Below are 20,443 nucleotides of genomic sequence, written 5' to 3'. Positions count from 1 at the left end.
CTTATCCATAATGCACAGGACGCAGGGAATGAAGGTAGGGAATGAAGGTAGGGAATGAAGGTAGGGAATGAAGGTAGGGAATGAAGGTAGGGAATGAAGGTAGGGAATGAAGGTAGTCAGAACCTGCAGCTGTGGCTGCAGTGAAGGGCAAAGAGTCATTGCTCAAACAGTCATTGCTCTGCCACCAAACAGACATTCATGGGAGGCATCCGAGTGCTTTCACATTCAATTTAATGAGACCAGTGCTACTGATTCATTGTACTCGGACATAATGTACAGACAGCGTTAAGGATACAAGCCATGAACAGGTTTAAAAGGTGGCCCGGTTGTGTGGGTGATGTTTGGCAACAGTCCTCCTGCTTCGATAAAATCCACCGTGGCTGCTTTAATAGACGTGAACCATCCCGTACAGGAAAGTCCAGAACAAGACGTATGTGAATAGCCCTCCTATCAGCCCCCCCGTGAACAGCGGCCTCCTGGATTTAAAGTACTTATTCCAGCGCCGCCCGGCCTTCAGCACCAGCAGCACGGAGAGGAGGACGGACGCCATCAAGTAGAAGATGAAGCCGTGCAGCCCCGTCAGGCCCAGGATCCCGGCCGTGGCTCCGGACAGCGCCGACACGGACGTGCGGCAATAATCCAGGATGGCCGCGTTCCCTCGCACCGCCGCCTCGCTGATGAACTGCGGCCCGTCGCGTTTGGCCACAACCGCGGCCATGGCTGCCAGGCGGGCTCGGGGAGCTGCGGGCCGCCAGCCGGGCTGTGGGGAGCGCACACGGGCTGAGCCCGAACCGACACCGCACACTGGGCCCAACCGGCACCGCCCGCTTGCCCCGGCCCGTACCTCTCATCCACGGCCGCACGATGCTCCGTAGAACTCTCGGCCTCACGCCTCGCGCCCTGCTGGGAACAGCACACGGTGTTTGTTACCACAGGCCGGGCCCGGATTTATGGCGTTGGGAACCGAACCCGCTCCGGGCACAACTCACCCCCGGGGCGGCACCGCGCGGCGCCCTGCAGGAAGCTCCTGTCCGCCATCTTGGAGCGGGGAGCGCCGGGAAAGCGGGCTCACTTCCGGAGCGAGCTGCGAGGCGGCGCCAGGGGCGGGGCCGGATCAGCAGCTTTTGTTCGGGCGGCGGCAGCGACGGGCGGGAGTGGGGTCATGTCGTACGTGCCGGGACAGCCCGTCACCGCTGTGGTGGTGAGAGCGGGCGGGACGGGACGGGACGGGACGGGACGGGACGGGGTTCGTAGTCTCATAGTCTGGTGCGGGTTGGAAGGGACCTGAGAGATCATCGAGTCCATCCCCCTGGGGTTCGAGCCTCTGTGCAGCAGAGCGGCACTTCGACCACTTGTGCCACAGGGGGATTCGAACCCGGGGCCTCCGGTGTTGTAACGCAGCATTCCTACCACTGCGCCACCGGGGCACAGCGCTGGTTCGGTTCGGTTCGGGTGGAGGGAGGGAGCGGGGCCGTCCTGGGCGCAGGAGCGGGAGGAGGGCGCGGTCGCACGGGCGGTGTCCGTCTGTGTGTCTGTCCGTGTCTGTCTGTGTGTCTGTCCGTGTCTGTCTGTCCGTCCCGCGGTTGGTGCAGCTGAACCGTCCCTTCTGTTCCTCCTTTGAGACCCTTAGGAAGGAGGAAGCTCCGAGCGGCCCCGTCCCGCTGGTTGCTGTACTCAGAGCGGGGAGTTGGGCTGTCGCGGTGCCGGATGAGCCGCTGGTTGAGCGCCGTGTGACAGCTCCCAGCGAGCGATGCTGCTGCTTTGTCGTGTAGCCGCAGGACGCGGATGGACCTTAATTAAAGCGATACAAGCCCGGTCTGTGCGCGGCTTGTGCCCTCGTGGCTCCGGGCACGCCCTGCCCTTCGGCTGCGAGTTACGGCAGGACTTTGTCGCTGTGTGGGTTGTGGCTGCGCCCTCCCGTGTCAGTGTGCAGCCGCAGGAGCCGCCCGATGCACCGTGTTATGGGCAGCTCTGTGTTACAGACACTGATAACGTGCCTAAGGGAAAACATCCTATTAATAGGTCGGTACTGACAGGGGCAGGGTGAGGAGGAACGCCGGGCAGTGATAAAACCAACGCTGGTTGGGATGTGAGTGATGACGGGTCGATGTGACTCATGTTTAGAGAGAACTGTCTCCCCTTGTTTCTCGGGGTGTTGGTGACAGGCTGACTCAGCTGTATGTAGTGTGAGTGCCCTCCTGCTTGCAGATGGTTCCTGCCCTGCTGTCTTAGTGTAGGGCTGAGAACGGCTCGGAGCCAGTCGTCACTTCAAGGCTGTATGTGACCAACACGTAGCAAACACTGTGTGATAGTGCTGTGCTGTATATGGCTTTTAGATCTGTTAGTCAGCCATCAAACCTGCAGCTATTGTAAGTAAGAACTCCAGCTGAGGCTGTGGTACAGCCTCCTCTCCTATAGTTACCTGGGCTTTGTGGTGTCTGTGTTAGACAATAACAGTCTGAAGAGGTGTTGAGATTTCTGTCTGTAATCACAACACAGTTACTTTGTCATCTTCTCTTTTTAGCAAAGAATTGAAATACATAAACTTCGCCAAGGTGACAATTTGATCCTGGGATTCAGCATTGGAGGCGGCATTGACCAGGATCCTACCCAAAATCCTTTCTCTGAAGATAAGACTGACAAGGTCAGAGCATGTCAAATTCAGCCAGCAAACACATTCTGTCCTCTCACCTTGTTGGCTGCAGTTATTTTGTTGGTATCCTTTGCAGACTGAGCCCATATTTGTTATCTCTCCTCAACTTTTCTATTCTGCATCACTGGACAAACCTGTTTTTATCTAGAATGCTGTAATATCCTGCCATGTATTTTTGCACTGTTAGTAGAGTGGTTCTTCTGTAAAGTAAGTTCAGAAGTAATTCACAATAAGTCAATGGTTTTTTTTTTCCTTTTCCTCAGGGTATTTATGTGACAAGGGTGACAGAAGGAGGCCCAGCAGAAATTGCAGGACTACAGATTGGGGATAAGATCATGCAGGTAAGCACAAAGACAAGTGCTAACCCAATACCATGTGCACACTACAGGCAGATTTCTGTCTTCTGGGTACTTTCCAGGGCAGTTTGTAAGGCTTACAAAGTAGTTGTGGTCTAGAACTACGTACTAGATATGCTTATAGAGCAGTTAATTACAGGACATCTATAGGTCCACAGCTTCTTTCCATAGCCTGGATTTTGAGAAGAGCTGCTGGGTGTAGGTCATCGACAGGCAGCCAACAGCCTCTTTGTGTTCTGAAGCCTCATGTTGTTCTCCTAGGTGAACGGCTGGGATATGACAATGGTGACCCATGACCAAGCTAGGAAGAGGCTGACTAAAAGAAATGAAGAAGTGGTCCGGCTGCTGGTGACCAGGCAATCTCTGCAGAAGGCTGTGCAGCAATCCATGATGTCCTAATTGGGGATCAAGCTGGGGAAGGGTTAGGGTGGGAGATGCATAGACTGGATATCAAGTGAGGAAGGATTGTCTGGAAAAAGTACATGTTCCAAACTGTGGTAAACGCTATTTTTACTTTCTCTGGTATAATTAACAGTAGTTAAATTTTAGTCACCCCCCAGAGTGCTTCTATAAAGTTTTCCCTGCAGGTACATGGGAAGATCTTATTATAATCATGGCTTCCAGGAAGACAGACCAAACCCTAACTGTCTAAGGAAGCGCACAGAAAAGCTTCAGTTCTGGTAGGATTCTTCTATAGCACAAAGATTTCCTATTCAAGAGGAATTTGGCTTCTGCCAAGCAAGATAAGAGGATTTACTGTACTTAAGCTTTTAGAATCGAGCTGTCCTGTCCTCCCATGTTATCTAATTAAAATGCCTGGACTAAGAGTCGCACGCTGCTGTAGGAAGGAGCACTGTACTCATCTCACATTGTGTGCTGGTTAGACAGAGTATGCTGAAGGTTTGGGGCATTGTGGCTTACTGCAAAGAATTGCTGTCCAGACCAGCCTACTCAGCCAAACAACTGAGCATGTTATTAATACCTGTTAGATTTAGCACACTAAGCAGGTATTAAAAGTTTTGAGACACTACAGTTCAACTTTGGTATTGAAGAAAACTTAATTATCCTTGTTCCTAAGTAATTTGTAACAAGTGAATCAAGTTAAAATAAAAGATGAACCAGGATGAGCAAATTAAGAAAATGCTGTTGCTAGACTTACCAAAAGAGCTGCTTGTATCCAGAGTCTTCAGTTCTTCGCTTCTATTGGAGTTGAAGTGGGAAGGAATTTTAGTCTTTCTATCTAGAAGATTGTTTAAATGACTGATTTATTGATGGAAGAGATGAATATGCCAGTAAATTGTCCAAGTGCCTCTTGACCAAATTTAAACTTCTGCACAAATAAGTTAATTACGTGGCATATCAGTGGTTCATTAGGTAGCTTTACAATCATCCCCAAACTGGAGTTTTTAATCCACCTCAGTTGATTCATTTATCTATACTCTCCTTAAGCAATCTTCAGGTAAGCTTGTAAATAGAACTTGAGGTGGTAGTCTAACTTATTCAGTACATTACTGCTGTGCCATATAGGTATGTTTTATTACTGGATCTCAGACTTCTGTACACACGTGCAGATGCCTGTTTACCATTTTTATATCTATTGAATTACTCCAATACTGCTTTTGAACTTTGTAACTTAAGAATTCAGTGGTAAATTTTAAGGTTTTCAAGCTGAAGTTATTTTTGTTACTGTAAAAATCGCTCCTATTTGTACTGCTATTTCACTTGACTTTACACAATAAAATGAAGTTGGATAACCTGAGCTGTTTCTCCTTGCATTTAATAATGCCATATCACTCAAGTGCCTCCAGCTGAAGCATCAATTCTGCCTTCAAGTGAGAGGCTTTGGACTACATCATTTCAGTGCAATCAAGGTTAGCAAGTTCTGATTTCATTGTTGGGTTTTTGTAGCAATTTCTTCCTAGAACACACAACATGTTGCAGAAAGTTGCACAGGAACAAAAATGTGTTTAAGACCTTTAATTAGTGGGCTGTTAATTAACACGATCCACTTCAAAACAACACCTTTGACAGTCTAATCCATTACCATCCACAGCTTAGAGTTCAAGACGTGTCAGTGGAACCAAGTAAAGTTGTGTTAGTGCACTTGTCTTAGCACCTTTGAAAGAGGCTTACGTGAGCTAAGAATACAGTTTCTTATTATCCTCAGTGCTTTTTTTTCTTCTTCCTAGTGAAAAAGTCGTAACATCTGTAGTTGTGTTTTCTTTTTCCCCCTACCAACTTCATTACTCCTTCAGTTACCACTACTGCTGCTGCCAGCCACTCTGAGTGGTGTTCTACTGTGGTTTGGTCTGTGAAGAGTCAGCAGCAGCAGAACTTAAATCCACAGACCTCCTTTGGTTCTTAAGATATTCAGTGGTTACTTTAATATGATCTCAGATTTTTGGAAGCCCAAACTTTGGGAGTGGTGCACAATTGGAAAAAATGCAGTTTTGGTTTCTTTCCTGTTAGTTGAGAAGATCCGTGTGCTGCTTGGACAGCTCAAGCTAAAGCTGGCTTTGCAGCTTCCACAGGCATGAGTCTTCCATCTGCAAATGGAGGCTAAATAGCTTGATGTCCTTAAAGGTATTTGTCAAGGCAGCCTGTATTCCAAACCAGTGCAGATTAGAGTATAAACAGATCAGAATCAGTATTTCTGATAAGTGGTAGTAGGCATCTTCAAATCCCTTGGCCAGGAAGGGGCAAGTTCAGTTTAAAGTTTTTAATCTTCAGAGATGTTATTCACAAGGTTCATAGCCCCGTCTCCTATAAAGGCAGTAGTGCTGTACCATAAAAACAATATCAAAGATGATGGAGAAGACACCCAGGCCAAACTTGGTTGGATCTCCAAAGATTAATTTCCACTCATCTGTCAAACACAAGATTAGAGGTTAAGATTAACTTGATGAGTTAGTGTCATCTCAAGACTGCAAGACCACACCATACGAATTAGAGAACTTCACGTTTATTACCTACATTACTTCAGTACTTGAAGACTGACTAATAGACAGTTGGTACAAAGCAAATACTCTTCCTGTTGTTTCTTCAAAATAGCTACATTATTTTCTATCTTCCAGCAATAGAAACATTCTTAATACTTAGTACAAGGACAGCTACCACAGCACAGTCTTCCAAGATAAAACTCTGTAGGTTTTTGTTTGCTCTGTAGCAAGTTTCTCCCACCCCACAGAAAGAGGCCCCAGCAGCAGAGATTCAGCCTTACCATTGTTGTATGACTGCAAAAACATCTGCAGAAGGCTAAAGCTTCCACCGATGAAATCTAATAATACGTTTCCAATGCTCCATCCCTCTGTACTCTTCCGGCGGAAATTCATGTATGCCTGAATGTGTAACAAGAAGTTCAGTGTGCCCATTACCTGTTTGTTTCAGCACCTAACCAAGACTAAGACAACACAGGACTCTGCTGTGGTATTGTGTTAGAGGAAATCTTATTCCAATCTTCAAATAAGGTAAAGATGTTCCTAGCTGGCAAGAAAGTTCACAACTAAGGTAACTTTGGGTTTTTTAGTAGCTGGGCCCTGGGCAATCCTAACAAAATAGTGAGCATTTATGATACATACTATGTAGGAGCTTTACATTATTTTCTCAGTAGAAGGCCAAAAAACAATTGCTCATTTAGTTCTGGCTTTCAAGAACATGTGCTTTAGACTTATGTTTCTATCACCCTAACATAAACCAGGAAAGGTCAGGCTTACCTGTGGAAAATATTTTATCAGTGTGACTGCTAACTTAATGTAAGAGAAGCAGAATAAGAACTGTAGCCATGTCATCTCCTCAGCTGCAGCAAGAAACAATGTTGTAAATGTAAAAATCCATGCAAGTGCCAGTAGTCCAACAACAGTTTTGGATACTTTCTGACCTGCCCGCTGAAAGAGAAATGCAGATATACTTAGACTGCCCTTGGTCGTACATTCCCAGCAACTTGTTAGATAGGAAACAAGCTCAGTACTACAGAAGGTTACAGTTCAAAACCCAGTAAGGCTCATACCACAAGGGAATTCTAAGCAATCAGCTGTAGGTTTGCAGAAGCTTACATGCAATATTCAAAAGCATTATGCAGAATGCTATTGTTCATAAGAAAGTAGAGACATGTTGCTGCAGTATTTTTGAAGATTTATGATGCCTCTGATTCAGTGCCACACCTCTTGTATTTAGTCTGACGATATCAACTGTTCCTGTGTATGCAAGAGGCCGCTAAACACTGCAGTAAAAGAGTTGCTGTCTCCCCATTCTGTATTAGAAAATGATATTGTTTTCAACAATGGTGATAAACATGCTGATAGAGTTTCAGGTTTAGCATCAACAGAGGAAGCACCTCAAATCAGAAACAGTTACTAAGTAAAACAAATCACCTGTTCAGATCAGAGCTTTTATGATGACCAACTGTTAGTGATCAGTCTCACCTGAGAAGTGGGTGATAATTATAAATGGGTCTCTGCAGCTATTTTAGGTGGAGTTGAGGGAAGTTAAGCTGATCTGCCTATCCAATTGTAGGAGATCTCCTAGTGCAGAGAATGCTTTGAAAGGTGAGGAATCAAAACATGCGTGAGTATTTGTACTGTGTAAAATTATGGTCTATGTGCTGGCTAGAGGCTGATGTAGAAACTTTATAACTTGCCTATTTGCCTTAGTTATTTTGGGTCTTTAAAGAGTTAACTTGTAAGCTTAGAATGTTCATGAGGCTGAAGTAGCAAAGCTTGCAGGAGTGGCTACTGGCTCGAAAATGATAAGGCTGCTGGACTGTGAAGGCCACTGAAGGGGAGGGAAGACAGATGGCTTTGGAGTAGGCTGTATAGAGTGAGTCCAGCAGAGGGAGCACTGCCAGAGCTACCCGAGCAGTACAGCGTTGAGTCTTACCTCATAAATACAGCACTGGATTATGGTGAGGAGTGTTAGTGCTACTGCATGGAGACTGAAGAAAACATCATTGATAGCCACGGGGTTCAATCCACTGGGGTAACTGTGCAAGAATTCTTCCTAAGTGTAAGAGAAACCAAAACCAGCTAAGTGTCATAAGTCTCTTATGTAGATACCTACACTCCTAAAAAACAGTAAAGAAAATAATAATGACCTTAATTAAGGGAATCCAGAAGAGTCCAACGTTAAACACACTGTATGCTATGAAGCCAGTAAGGTTTAGTGCTATATAGTCCAAGCTTAGTCCAACAACACTAGAGAAGGAGAAAAATACAATTAAACTTAAGGGATTACTTATCCCTAGAATAGGGATACATAATGTAGGCAATTATTTTTGTTGAAAGCCAAAGCTGCAGGTGTTGTGACAACATGATGCTGAGTTCATTAAGTAGTAAGGTGAAATGCACTGGCATTTACAACTGCTCTCACTGCCAAGCTTGTTACTGTCTAATTTTACCTCTTCTTGAGCTCAGCTAGCCTGATAAAAATCATGCCAGTCTGTATGAGAAATTGGTAATCACAGCCTGAACCTCTGATTAATCAGCTGAGGTAAGTGTTGGGTCAGCTGTGGGAGCACAGGTGAGAGTAATTTAGCAGCTTGACTCCACCTCCTCTAGACCTCATTTAAGGGCTGACCACCACTAAGGCAGCATCTCTTGAAGATCATTTCCTGGTGGAGATTGCCTCAGCATTTCCCAGTGAAGGCATCCATATTGGTGAGTATTGGTTTATTTATTCTTATAAATAACCTTCTGAATATTGGTTAATATCTTTGTATCATTCCACCTTACAGAGTCTCAACTCACAAAAGCAGCAGTGCATCTTTGCCAAAGTTACTGCTTCACTTTTCACACTATAGTTTTCCTACTTGCAGCCTTTTTGTTTAAAAGGGAGTTAATCTAACGATAACTCTACAAATTGCTGCAAGCAGCTCACAAGGGAAGTAAAGTTTAAGCATGTCAGCACAAGTGACTTGGCCAGATGATATGTACAACATGACATCACAGGAAATATGGAAGCCATCCTCTATCAGGAGTTAATACTGGATGGCAAACTTCAGAATTAGTTTCTCCTGATCTACACATGTAAAAGCTCACTGGTGCTGCATAAATTTAGGCCCAATCCTTATTCTTCTTTTCTTCTGTCTCAGTTTTTTCATGTGTTAATCCCAAGAACAAAGACTGTCTCTGAACCTATGAACTTGATTTTCAGAAGTGTTAAAGGGACCTGCAAACACATCTTACCTTTTTCGTCGCCAGTTCTCAAACAGTTGAGGATAGAAGGAGATAGACCAAGCAAGGAAATAGATCCATCCAATCACTTCATCAGCGTATTTCACTATGATGCTATGAATCACTTGAAATTGAATCCTTGGTCTGAAGGTTAGTACAAGCAAATGGTTAATTTGTCTGCTCCTTCATGGTCTTTTGACTTGCTCTGCTCATAGAGGAAAAGCAAGTAGAGTCCAGGCACTGAGACAAAACAAAGATTTAGAGCTGGTTTCCACTGGTTTCTCCCTTTCTTTAGTGCTCCTGTTATATTTAGGTACTTCCCATTCCTATACTCAACCTATCCTTTCCTTTCTCTTCCACTCTTTCTGTTCTACATAGAAATCTTCAAAAAGGTCATGTTGTGCATATGGTTTCCACAGTCTAAGCACAAGGTCTATTATGCAAGAGCGGTTTCAATTTTTATGCTCTGCCAGCAAAGCCCCATGATCATGTCTGGCCTGTTGATCACTTTGCAAATGTGGCTACCTCTGCTTTTATTGCAAGTCTTAAAAGGAGAAGTAAAATGAGGAACCAACACAGGAGTATCCTGTTGATAAGTAGCATCTGGGCAATGTGGAATTAGAATGTTTTCTCCCTTTTGCTAGACTGTGTTCCTTGTAGAGAGGACTGGAACCTGTGAACAGAGGGCTCCCCTAACCAGAGAGCAGAACACCTGCACCTCCTGATGATTATGTGGGTATACAGCATTAGCTCTCCAGAACAAGCTCTGCACAGTTTCCTGCTAAACATTGACAAATGTTTCCTGTATCAGAACATGTATTTTTGAGATTTTGGGGATAGGTTATTAAAAGCAGACTAAGAAGGCATAAGAGCTCACAGTCACCTTGGTATAAGTCTAAAATATCATTATTACCACTCCTCATAGTTATCTGGCTACCTTGAGAGTTGCTGGAAAGTCACTACATCTTCACAACTATATATTATCAATGTCCAATTAGCTACAGGGAGGGAGTTCTGTGAAGTCCAGTTTCTACAATGCAATATATTAAGCAGAACTAAAAACCAGTTTCTCACCCAGTCAAGTTGGAATTACTGGTATAAAGATAAACTGTTACTTGTCCAACATCATCTGCTTTTGCTTGAAAGTCTGCCTTAGTGTGACCTGCAGGCAGCTGAACCTGCAAGGCAGAGGAGGAAAGAATGAGGAAAGTTGCACCATGTCAGCTACAGGCTTTTGCATAGAGTCAGAAGTCTGTTCTATCACTTACTTCATCTGGTAGCTCAACAATGGTGCTGTGTTTTGACGAGTGTGTGATATTAAGAGTTATCATTAATGTCTCATTTAGTGGAGCCCTGTAAAGATGGAAGAGTTAAGTTAGAATGGTGCCTGAGTTCAATCTCACAGCCCTGAAACAACCTTTGCAACTGCTAATTCCTCAGAGCTGCAATGAGCACAGCAAACAACTTGTATGTAGCAGTACCTACTTAGTACTTAAAATAACAGCAACACCATATCAGTAAGCACTGTACTGATTTTTTTTATCTGAACTAATGACAGGCACTGAACAGTTACATGGCCACATTTGGTCTCTGTTCCATACAAACGGCATAACAAAGCCATTACCTGAAGGGGTAGGATTTTGGGGACTATGAGAGGCACAAAGGATAGACAGTATCGAGGTAATAATAAGTAGAAATTACAGTAGTGATATAAGATAAAAGTTCTGAACAGCTTCATACAAGAATTCTTCCAAGCATTTGTCCAGGAGGTCTTACTGTATAGCAGTACATGCAGTATCATAAGGTTCAAACACCTGTAGCTGTCTGTGAACAAAATTGCTACATACATCTTTGCAGAAATAAGAGTTCTACACTATCACACCCATGATTTGCTGTTTTCCTCTTCATTGCACTTACTACACTATTATCTGGATATTCCCTTCACATTCATCTCTGCCCTTTGGAATCTTTAAGTGTAAGCATTTAACATTCTTTTCCTGGGAAAGGCCCAAGATAGCAAAAACACAGCTAGAAAATGTGTTGTATCGAACAGTGAGGCTGCTTCAGTTCCTAATCTGAAGTAACTGAGTTTCTTTGCTAAAAACAGCAAGTTCTGTTTCTTGGTGAAATTTTGTGGTCTTACTAGTAAATGTAACTTTCTCTTCAACTTTAAGAAGTGGAAGAGCTGTATGTTCACATATGAAAGGCGTTTCAATCAGCTAATACAAGGTAGACAGTATGAAATACCTTCTGCTCAATTTTCCATACAAATGGTAAAGGACATTGCCAGAGACCAACTATATACGGCCATTTCAGATGCTGTGGCTCTATTTTGGTCCAAAGTGATACCTAGTGAACTCATGGTCTAGAAGTGGCCAGTCACACACGCATCAGGTTCTCTAAGCACAGTTAACCGAGTCTGTAGGGAAGTTTATGTACGTGGTGAAGTTCTACCTTCTTTCTCCTCCCAGTTTCTTCAAGAAAAAAAAAAAAAACCTACAAAACAAAGTTTCCATTCATCATTTTACCTCAGAGATATCGTGACGTTTGTTGAACTGCCATTTTCTAACAAAACCACCTCGGGGACAGAGAGTACAGTGACTCCACCTGAGGGGGGGAAAAGAAATTGGTCCATTACTATTTGCAGGGTGATGTTAGAATAAGTGAATAAATAAATCAATACTTCAAGGAGACTAAAGAACTTAAAAGGGGAACTAAATAACTGTCAAACACATCACGAGGAAGCAATCTAAATAGTTGATTTGCAGTAAAAGTTCACTACAAGAGGAAGCAACAGGGCACTTTAAACAGACACTGTGATGTGATCGCAGTAACTTGGTGGTTATAGTGCTTAAAATTTAGTTTAAAATTACTGCTTGATGTGCATGAGGTGCCCAGATGTTCAATGGGAGCTGATGGAGGTGAGGTCTCCCCTGTTGTGTGAGGTGGGTGATGCCTTGGAGCCCCCTCACCCACCTCCCTGGGTTGGAGCGGTGATGACCGAGCACTGACCGCCAGATCTCAGCAACACAAGTATGAGGAGCAGCACAGGAGGGAAGAGGCGTCCCATCCTCATGGTGGATGAACTGCAGGGGAAAAATAAACCCAGTGAGTAGGCTTTTCTCAGACCCCACAAACTCTGGGAGGGCACCAACCCATTCACAGCTCTAAAACAGCCCCAAAAGGCGCTAACCCTGTCCATCCCCATCTCCCCACAGCTCTATCTCAATCCCCACCAGCCTTTACCCTCCTCCCCCTTCTCACCCACCGCCCCCTGAGGGACCACAGCCCCGGAACTACAAATCTCAGCAGCCACCACAGCCCCGCAGCGCACACTGGGACTTGTAGTCCCCTTTCTCCTCCCCTTAGGGGCACGGTGAAGCGGAGCCATCCCACTCTTTATGGTGTATTAATACGCGGGAAAGGGCGCCTACCTCATTCTAGCAGCTCCGCTCGGTCCCACACAACCCGGCTCTTCCCTTTTCAGCTCCTCACGTGAGGTGGCCGCCTGTCTCCTCCTCGCCTCACGCCCCGTCACGCCGTGTCCCGCTGTGGCAGCTCGCGGGCGCCATCTTGGGCGCGTCCGAGCTCTGTGGGCTCCGGGCTGCGGGGGGAGTTGAAGGGTTTGAAGTTGGGGCTGTGAGGTGGAGCTGCGCTTTAATGATGCGTAGGGCGCTCGGCAGGGCTGGGGAAAGGGGAGTTTTGCGATATTCAAGATGGAGGTAGCACCCATGCGCTGTGAGGGTGAGACGTGCTCGGCCGGAGTCTTGAGGGCAGAGTCCAGGCCGTTCCCTTAGCTGTGTAGGCTGCTGTGTGGTGGGCAAAGTGAAGGCTGTCTGTCTGCCAGCAGCCATGGAGGGTGGGCCTGATTCTGCCTGTGTGCTGGGCATAGACCTGGGTACAACCTCTGTGAAGGTTGCCCTGGTGTTAAGGACAGAACAAGGGCTTGTGGTGGCAGAGAGCTGCTCCAGGGAGACCCAGGCTTACACCAGCAGTGTGGAAGCTGGGCTGCAGGTAAGGGTTGGAAGTGCTGGTGGTTCCAGGATGGCTGCCTTGTATTGGCTGGGTTGTGTTGCTGGCTTATGGGGAATCTGATGGCTTTCTTGGATTTTTTTATTATCATTTTTGTGCCTGGAGTGATAGAGATGCTTGCTATGTGTTTCTGGGTATCTGGAATTAGAATTAAAGTGCTGTTTGCTTGCTCTACAAGTAAGCAAAGCAAAGCTATTTTAAGGGAAACACAAACTTCTGGTTAAGTACTGAAATGGTCAGGTTACAATAAGAATAGTAGAGTCTGTGTGAATAGTAATTCTACAAGAATTTATTCCCTCTTTTTGTTCAAAGTGGAGGCAGCTGCTTAAGTGGCACCATAGAGGCAAATGAATTGCCTCTGCTTGAGCCTCCCACATGTCTGAGATAGTAGCCCAAGCTCAGTGTTCACTTCAGAGACATTGCAGACCTGCAGAATGTCTGCTTCTGCTTTTGCTGTAGTCTCAGGTGTCACAAAGCAATCTAAACCTGTTCTCCTGTAAACCATCGCCTTGTCTTTGATGCTGTGAGTCAGCAAATACAAGCATTTGCCAAGTGGGAGGGTATTTTGCACTTCAGTGTGAGATGGAATCCTAACTGGAAATTCCCAGTGGAAATAACCAGGAGCACATACACCTGTTAAAGGTCTTTAGTTCCATTGTGTTGGTCAATCAAATAAAGTATGAATCAGGATCACAAACATGAAGTATCAGGGTTCTCTGGGCTAGTGCTGTGCTTCCAAGGACTCATTTCTAAGTAGAGGCACCGAACAGGCCAACCTTTCTACCTACACCCATGTTTACACAGCTATAAGCTTATATGCATCCAAGAATGCACATCTGTATATCTATAAGTAGGCTATATTTAAAAACTTTGGCTTATAATCTTCATTCTGGTCTATCAAAGTAATCTAAGTCTTCAAAAGCATGACTTCTTTTTCTTTTTAAAAAGGTAAATTTGAGTATTGTGTCTTAAGAAATTAAGAATTATTTGACCTGCGGTGCAAGATGTAGTTATCTCATTCTCAACTCACTACTATTGGTTTCGGGGTTTTGTGGTTTATTTTGTATCCTTTCTTTCAATTTAGTAGTGAATATTATTCTAATGCATGCTATTAAGCTAAATGAATTCTGTTCCTTGCTTCTGACTAGAGTAGCCTTGTTTAATAAATACACTGAGTGAGTCCTAATGGCTTCGTGCTCAGGATAATGTTTCATGATTACAGGGAATGGAGCAGGACAGCCGGAGGATAATAAGAGCCCTGAATGAATGCCTTGCTGCTCTCCCTCAGCAGCAGCTTCAAAGAGTCAGTCACATTGGCATTTCAGGGCAAATGCACGGGATTGTATTTTGGAAAAGAGATCAAGGTAACATTAATTTTTTGGCATTCCTGTGTAGTGTATTATGTTGCAGAAAACAAATGTTGAGCACTGAAGTGATCTGTAGGAGACTGCTGCATGTTCACCTTCATCTTTTTCTATGGGGAATTTGTTTTAATTACTGTAATTGCAGCTACTGACTATAAATAACCATGTTGTTTACACAGACAGTTTGGAGGGTTTAGTCTTGTGAGATCCCTGCAGAGTGAGTGCAGTTATAAATGTGAAGGAGGAAGTACCTGTATGTGAACTGTTAATTGTTTGTCCATCATATGATACCTGTGTTATCTGCTGCTGTTTGAAAGAACTTCTAGACCACATGAATTACCTTTTTATGAGGTGAATGACATTAAAAAGAGCAACACTTACCTACTTGTTCAGTACCTCAGTACTTCTCAGTGATTCTGCAGAAGCAGTATTAACAGTTCCGTGTATGCCTTGGAAAACAAGCTATACTTGGTCTTTATGCTAGAATGTGTATAGCAGTAGCTATTCAACAGGGAATATTGCTGTGCTAATTTGAAATGCTGCTTGGAAGCGCAATAAAAGAAAAACTGAAAATCAGTAGTGAGGAGATAAGCAAAGATTTATTGTAAATTGCAGAAGAAATTTTCCAAAAGTGCCTATCAAAAGTTGTCAGAGTTTTAATTGCTTAAAGAGACACGGTGCTATTCATTACTGGTTGCAGTTTTACTTTAAATACTAAAATGATTGCAAAGAAAAAAAATCCAGAGGCTGATGGATTGAAGGAGCTGTTGCTTGCTTTCCAGCTGTCCCAAGGGCTGTATAACAGAACCTCCTGGGTTTGTGATAGACACAGATGTTTATGTGATATTAGTTAATATTTTATTTCCTAAAGCCACATGCTACTTCTGTTTCATTTCTATCTTGTGAAAGAGGATGTTTGCTCTCATTTGTTTGAGTAGACTAAGTGAATTCATGCACTTTGGGCTACAAATTAGATTTTTAATAGCATCCTTTAGGGTTAGATTTATGGTTAATAATATTTCTTTGAATCCATTTAGGACTGGGCATTTTGAAAATTGTTTCAAACGGATTTGATAGAACAGGGAATTAAGGCAGCAAGAAAAGGCATCCATTTGCTTGTTGTGTTTCTTGTAGTACTTCCCAGCTTTCATTGCTGCTTTTTACTGTGTGTGTGTACATTCAAAGCCCTAAGTCACTTTTTCAGTCATATTTTTCTAGTCAGTTAAGCAGCCAGGTCTCTACTGTGACCTGTAGGAAAAGTGGCACAGCACAGCTTGAAAGCCTCCTGCCACACCTCCAACAACACAACCGAAACCCTGCCTTGCTTACAGGACCAATTGAAGTCAGCACATGGCCTGTCCCATCCTTACATTGTGGCCCAGCATTAACTGGGAGAGCAGTAGCTGGCAGAGGCTGAAGCTGTGCTGTGGAGTGTACTATGTGCAAACATTACAGGCAAGTGCTGGAGCTCAGCCTCTGCTTGGTTTGCTGCTCTGAAGTGTCTGTAATCTGCCTTAGGAGTGCTGATGGGAAGCAGGAACCAATGCAGACATTGCTGAGAAGGCTCTGTGCAGCAGCGAGAAGTTGCCATAATTTAACTGATGCCTTTGCATAGAAACATCTGACAGCTTAACAAAAGGTGTAGTGGTCTCTGTTGAAAACTAAAGAAGTGCTGGACTGATAAAACCGAGTTAAATCCTTTTCTACCAACTAATTTGATTATAATCACTATTGGCTCTGTTTCTGCTCTTTTTTCCATTATATTTGACCAACTCAGAGCATCCAGAAGTAAAGAACGCCAGGCAGAGAGTGCGTGGCTGGTAATTACTGGATCTCTCAGATGCTGTTGTTTCAGGTTGCAAGTGGACAGAGGGTGCTACTGGCCCTGTCTTTGAGCCGGATGAAGTCAGTCATCTCATTACTTGGCAAGATGGCCGCTGCAGTCCTGCCTTCCTCTCTTCTCTTCCTCTGCCACAGTCACATATCAGCTTGGCTACAGGATTTGGGTGTGCCACCATCTACTGGTATTTGAAGAAAAGGTACATTGTTTCTCAGAAGGGTAGCTGTGTCAGCCTGTTTCACTTATGGTTTCTCGTCTTGAATTTATGTGACAATTAGCATCCCTGTAGCGTGTTAATACAACTATGAGCTCAGGGGCTCGTAATCATAATAATAGGTAGTCAGAGAGTATTTATAATGGCAGTTTTTAATATAAACTGTGCAACTGAGCATGCAGGTCTCTCTGACCTCATTAAAAATACTGCACGTCTTTTTAATAAAAGGAAAATATTTTGACTACATAGAAATAGAATAATTATAGTCCAGCCTACTGCTCAAAGAAGGTCTGCTAAAATAGCTTGAATGCCTTAACTTTGGCTTGTGCAGATCACGCAAAGTACAAACATGCCTAAAACAGTAACAGAGGTGCTTTGGCTGGTTGCTGCCAGATGTTAAAGAAACAATCCCTAAATTAATTTCAGTTCCTCCCTTCTTTAGACACCAAGGTTCTTATGAGCTGTTACTGATGCTCTGCTTTGTTGTGGCATTTTTGCAGAGGATGCAGTTTTTCAGTTACGACATTGCAGCAGAAGGATTTGGTCTTCAGTTTCATCTGCAGGATGCTACGTTTCTCAGAGATGATGTCTTCCTCATCCATAAGTTGAGGCTAAATAAACAGAGGCAAACCTATTAGATGTTGTTTACAGTCAGTATGTTTAGTAGACACCTGGAATGTGATGTGATTTTGCTTTAGAGCTGTGCAACTCACTAGCCCAATGTCTTTGATTTGTTGCTGTTCTGTTTTTCTACTTGGTACACAACCGTTTGTATAAATGCTATACTACAGGAATTTACTTATTTTTCTCAAATGCTCTGGAATGTGACATTTTTGTACAAGTAATCATTAACCTCCTTATATATTTTTATTTTTTATGAAGTTCCCTGTAGTACTGAACATAACCTTGCTTCCAATGTCTAAAATCTTCCTTTGCTGATTTTCTTTTTAAAACATTTTGTTTAAAAGTCCAGACTTTCTGAAGTCTTACGATGCAGCTGGTACTATCCATGATTATGTGGTTGCCATGTTGTGTGACTTGAAGAAGCCACTCATGTCTGTCCAGAATGCTGCCAGCTGGGGATATTTTAATTCCAGAAACAAAAGCTGGAATACTGACATGTAAGTGCTAAGGCCATTCCGGTGGGTTTTATGCCTTGTGTCAGGCAAAGTGAATGCCATTTTGGGCCCTAAGTATGAATGTGTTACAAGTAGAGTGATTCAAAGTTGTTCTTAGTTGCGGTGTGGCTTGTGCTGTTGGGTTTTGGAAGTTATATATGTCTGAGTTATGTAAAATCTGGCATTGTGTTTTTCGAAATATCTAAGACAGCATAGCTGGGAGGCTTATTAGAGTTGTTCTCTCTTTCTGTTGTGGTGGGATGGGATGGGAATGCTGCATCTAAGGATGTGATAATAAAACGCTGTTAATACTGTTTACTTCTTTTCAACTGAGCTCTCTTGTAACTGTTGAGATTGATTAGTGATAATGCTTTCAATTTTCTAGGCTACCGGATGTCTTGAAAGAAACGGGATTTATTTAACTGTGTATTTAAGGGCATAGGTTAGGCCAGGATTCCAAGATCTTCTCATGAAGGTAAATTAGCGTCTAATAGTTTGAAAGAGTGTCAGAAACTTGGATTTGGCATGCTGAACTTCCACTAACCTCCTGTTTTTGCTGTAGCAGATTAGTGTGCCTTGCCGTTTATTTAGGTAAGGAGTTTGTTGGACTTAACTCTTTGTGATTTGGTTTGGAACCACTAACTGCATGACAGCTCAGAATTCTGTTGAAGAGTTTAAAGCTGAATTTTTATGATTGTCTCTTGACTGTGGATCTGCTTGTCTGTCTGACTTTTTACACAGGTATTGCTATATCATCTCAGGTAATTACACTGTATGTAAAGAAAAGCTATTTGTTCTTCCAGACTCTTCTATTTCACTCAACCTATTGAACTGGAACACTGCACAGGACTGAGCTTTCTGAACAGATGAAAGCATCCGTAATTCCAGCAATTATATTGTTTCCTGCAATGATATTGTTCTGATTGCAGATTGAAAAAGTCTGGCTTTCCTGTTCACTTGCTTCCAGAGGTGGGGGACCCTGGCAGTATTGCAGGCAGAACAATCTCTGCATGGCATGGAATACCCAAGGGAACAAAAGTAGGAATTGCTCTGGGAGACTTCCAGTGCTCTGTTTACTCATGTCTGACTGAAAGAACTGATGCAGGTACGATCATTTGGTATCTTACTTAGTTTTTTCATTGTTCTCTTTCAGAGTAGGACTGAAAACATTTAATTTTTGACTTTTTGCTTTAGTTCTCAATATTAGCACCTCTGCTCAGCTGACTATCTCAATGCCCTCGGGCTTCCAGCCTCCAGAGACACCAGATCCTTCCTCAGCTGTCACTTACTTTCCTTACTTTGATGGTGACTACTTGGCAGTGGCAGCATCGCTTAATGGGGGCAATGTGCTAGCAACATTTGTGGACATGGTGGCACAGTGGACAGCAGAGCTAGGTAAGTTAATTTAAGGGTAATTAAGGCTTAAAATTGTGGTTGATCAGCAAAGTAAAGGAACAAGCTTAGGGCTGCTTTGTCATGCCATGTAAGGAGCAAGGATGTAGTGCCTGGGTCATGCTTTCTAGATGTTTGGAATTCCTTTTGGAAGATAGTGAATGTGCTTCGACAGTCATCTTTGGGCTCAGTGTTCACATTGCCTCTAGATTTGGGGGTTTATTTTGTTTTAATAACAGAAAAGTATGGTTTTTTGCAAGTTGTTTTTTAAAAGGAAAGGTCAGTAAGTTCTAGAACAGCCAACGTTTTTGTATGGCTGTAGTCCAAAGGAGTCCCTTGACTTTTGTCTGTTGATTTTAATGCATATTTTAGAGCAGTCTGGATTTTAAGATTTAAACCCGTATATTATCATCTAAGTGCTTTAAATGTGGCGTTTATGGTTGTGGTTTTCTGGTTTTCATTGTTGTTGTCTATTTTTTCTAATCTCCTGGGTTCTCCAGTACAGAAATAAGCTCTGAAATCATTCTTTCAGTGAGATCTTGAAGTGAACTCAGCATTCAGCTTCAGTGGCTGAATTGTGTGTGAAGGCTGCTGTTAGTGCCTTTAAGACGTGCTGTTTTCTGGGACTTTGCACAGTGTAGGCAGAGATAGATAGTGTATTACTAGAAACAGCCATTTCTTCAGTCAGAAGAGGTTTTCTGGTGGATAAATTTGCATGAGAGAACTGAGTTTGTAATCCTGGAAAAACAGTTACCTTTGTCACAAAGGAAGAAGGTATACACCATTTTTCTGAGCAAATAGCTCAATATCCATTTTAAGTCTCCATGTGTAACATATACCAGCCTCTTCAGAGTAATAACATGGTGTTTCTGATCTGCAGGATTTCGGATTCAGGAGTCTGCCATCTATGCGAAGATAATCAAAGCAGCCTTGGGCCAAAACGACAGCAGTCTCTCAGTCCACCCAACCATATTTGGAGAGAGACACACTCCTGAGCAGTTGGCTTCAGTGACCAGCATCGCTGCCTCTGAGCTCTCCCTGGGCCACGTAACCAGAGCTTTGTGTCGCGGTGTCATTGAAAACCTCTGTTCCATGTTGCCAGTGCAGCGCCTGATGGAGACAGGAGTGCGGAGAGTTCTGGGGAGTGGGAGTGCTCTTGCCAGGAATGAAGTGCTGAGGCAGGAAGTGGAAAGGATTCTTCCATTCCCTGTGGTTTATGGGAAAGATGTTGATGCTGCTGTGGGGGCTGCCATGGTGATGTTCCACAGAAAATAAATTACTGTTTGGAATGGCCTGAAATGTCATCC

At 43.6% G+C, this 20,443-nt stretch overlaps 4 protein-coding genes across 13 annotated transcripts; 2 read left to right on the top strand and 2 right to left on the bottom strand.

Moving 5' to 3' along the window:
* Positions 1 to 214: 214 nt before the first annotated feature.
* Positions 215 to 1,046, bottom strand: EMC6 (ER membrane protein complex subunit 6). Of its 3 annotated transcripts, none has more exons than XM_015880407.3 (3): positions 990 to 1,046; positions 845 to 903; positions 215 to 760 (listed from the first exon to the last, which is right to left on the bottom strand). In XM_015880407.3, exon 3 carries the CDS (start codon positions 716 to 718, stop codon positions 386 to 388), a length of 333 nt encoding a protein of 110 aa, XP_015735893.1. In that variant the 5' UTR covers positions 719 to 760; positions 845 to 903; positions 990 to 1,046; the 3' UTR covers positions 215 to 385. The 3 variants fall into 3 exon arrangements, with proteins under 3 accessions (XP_015735893.1, XP_015735894.1, XP_085378240.1); XM_015880408.3 differs by having other exon boundaries at positions 845 to 900; XM_085522114.1 differs by having other exon boundaries at positions 215 to 903.
* Positions 1,047 to 1,126: 80 nt separating this feature from the next.
* On the top strand, positions 1,127 to 4,768 carry TAX1BP3 (Tax1 binding protein 3). The gene is made up of 4 exons (XM_015880404.2): positions 1,127 to 1,201; positions 2,525 to 2,644; positions 2,917 to 2,994; positions 3,271 to 4,768. Exons 1-4 carry the CDS (start codon positions 1,163 to 1,165, stop codon positions 3,406 to 3,408), a joined length of 375 nt encoding a protein of 124 aa, XP_015735890.1. The 5' UTR covers positions 1,127 to 1,162; the 3' UTR covers positions 3,409 to 4,768.
* A 203-nt stretch (positions 4,769 to 4,971) lies between these two features.
* CTNS (cystinosin, lysosomal cystine transporter) lies at positions 4,972 to 12,777 on the bottom strand. Of its 2 annotated transcripts, none has more exons than XM_015880389.2 (11): positions 12,611 to 12,777; positions 12,153 to 12,262; positions 11,705 to 11,783; positions 10,445 to 10,529; positions 10,251 to 10,354; positions 9,189 to 9,320; positions 8,099 to 8,198; positions 7,885 to 8,004; positions 6,723 to 6,893; positions 6,230 to 6,347; positions 4,972 to 5,875 (listed from the first exon to the last, which is right to left on the bottom strand). In XM_015880389.2, exons 1-11 carry the CDS (start codon positions 12,613 to 12,615, stop codon positions 5,745 to 5,747), a joined length of 1,155 nt encoding a protein of 384 aa, XP_015735875.2. In that variant the 5' UTR covers positions 12,616 to 12,777; the 3' UTR covers positions 4,972 to 5,744. The 2 variants fall into 2 exon arrangements, with proteins under 2 accessions (XP_015735875.2, XP_015735879.2); XM_015880393.3 differs by having other exon boundaries at positions 12,189 to 12,262.
* On the top strand, positions 12,150 to 20,435 carry SHPK (sedoheptulokinase). 7 transcript variants are annotated; one of them, XM_015880385.3, is made up of 7 exons: positions 12,150 to 12,284; positions 14,431 to 14,572; positions 16,413 to 16,611; positions 17,595 to 17,747; positions 18,674 to 18,849; positions 18,939 to 19,139; positions 20,017 to 20,435. In XM_015880385.3, exons 1-7 carry the CDS (start codon positions 12,258 to 12,260, stop codon positions 20,409 to 20,411), a joined length of 1,293 nt encoding a protein of 430 aa, XP_015735871.2. In that variant the 5' UTR covers positions 12,150 to 12,257; the 3' UTR covers positions 20,412 to 20,435. The 7 variants fall into 7 exon arrangements, 5 of the variants coding, with proteins under 5 accessions (XP_015735871.2, XP_085378185.1, XP_015735870.2 ...); XM_085522059.1 differs by lacking the exon at positions 12,150 to 12,284 and adding an exon at positions 12,831 to 13,190 and having other exon boundaries at positions 16,428 to 16,611; positions 17,127 to 17,747; XR_014936478.1 differs by lacking the exon at positions 12,150 to 12,284 and adding an exon at positions 13,029 to 13,190 and having other exon boundaries at positions 16,428 to 16,611; positions 18,712 to 18,849.
* Positions 20,436 to 20,443: the final 8 nt, after the last annotated feature.

This window comes from Coturnix japonica, chromosome 22 (assembly GCF_054131305.1).
Source record: "Coturnix japonica strain WE chromosome 22, WE-NBRP24, whole genome shotgun sequence".
In the NCBI taxonomy this organism is placed as follows: Eukaryota; Metazoa; Chordata; class Aves; order Galliformes; family Phasianidae; genus Coturnix; species Coturnix japonica.
The sequence above is the reverse complement of the archived record's forward strand: the minus strand, read 5'-3'. Positions and strand labels throughout refer to the sequence as shown.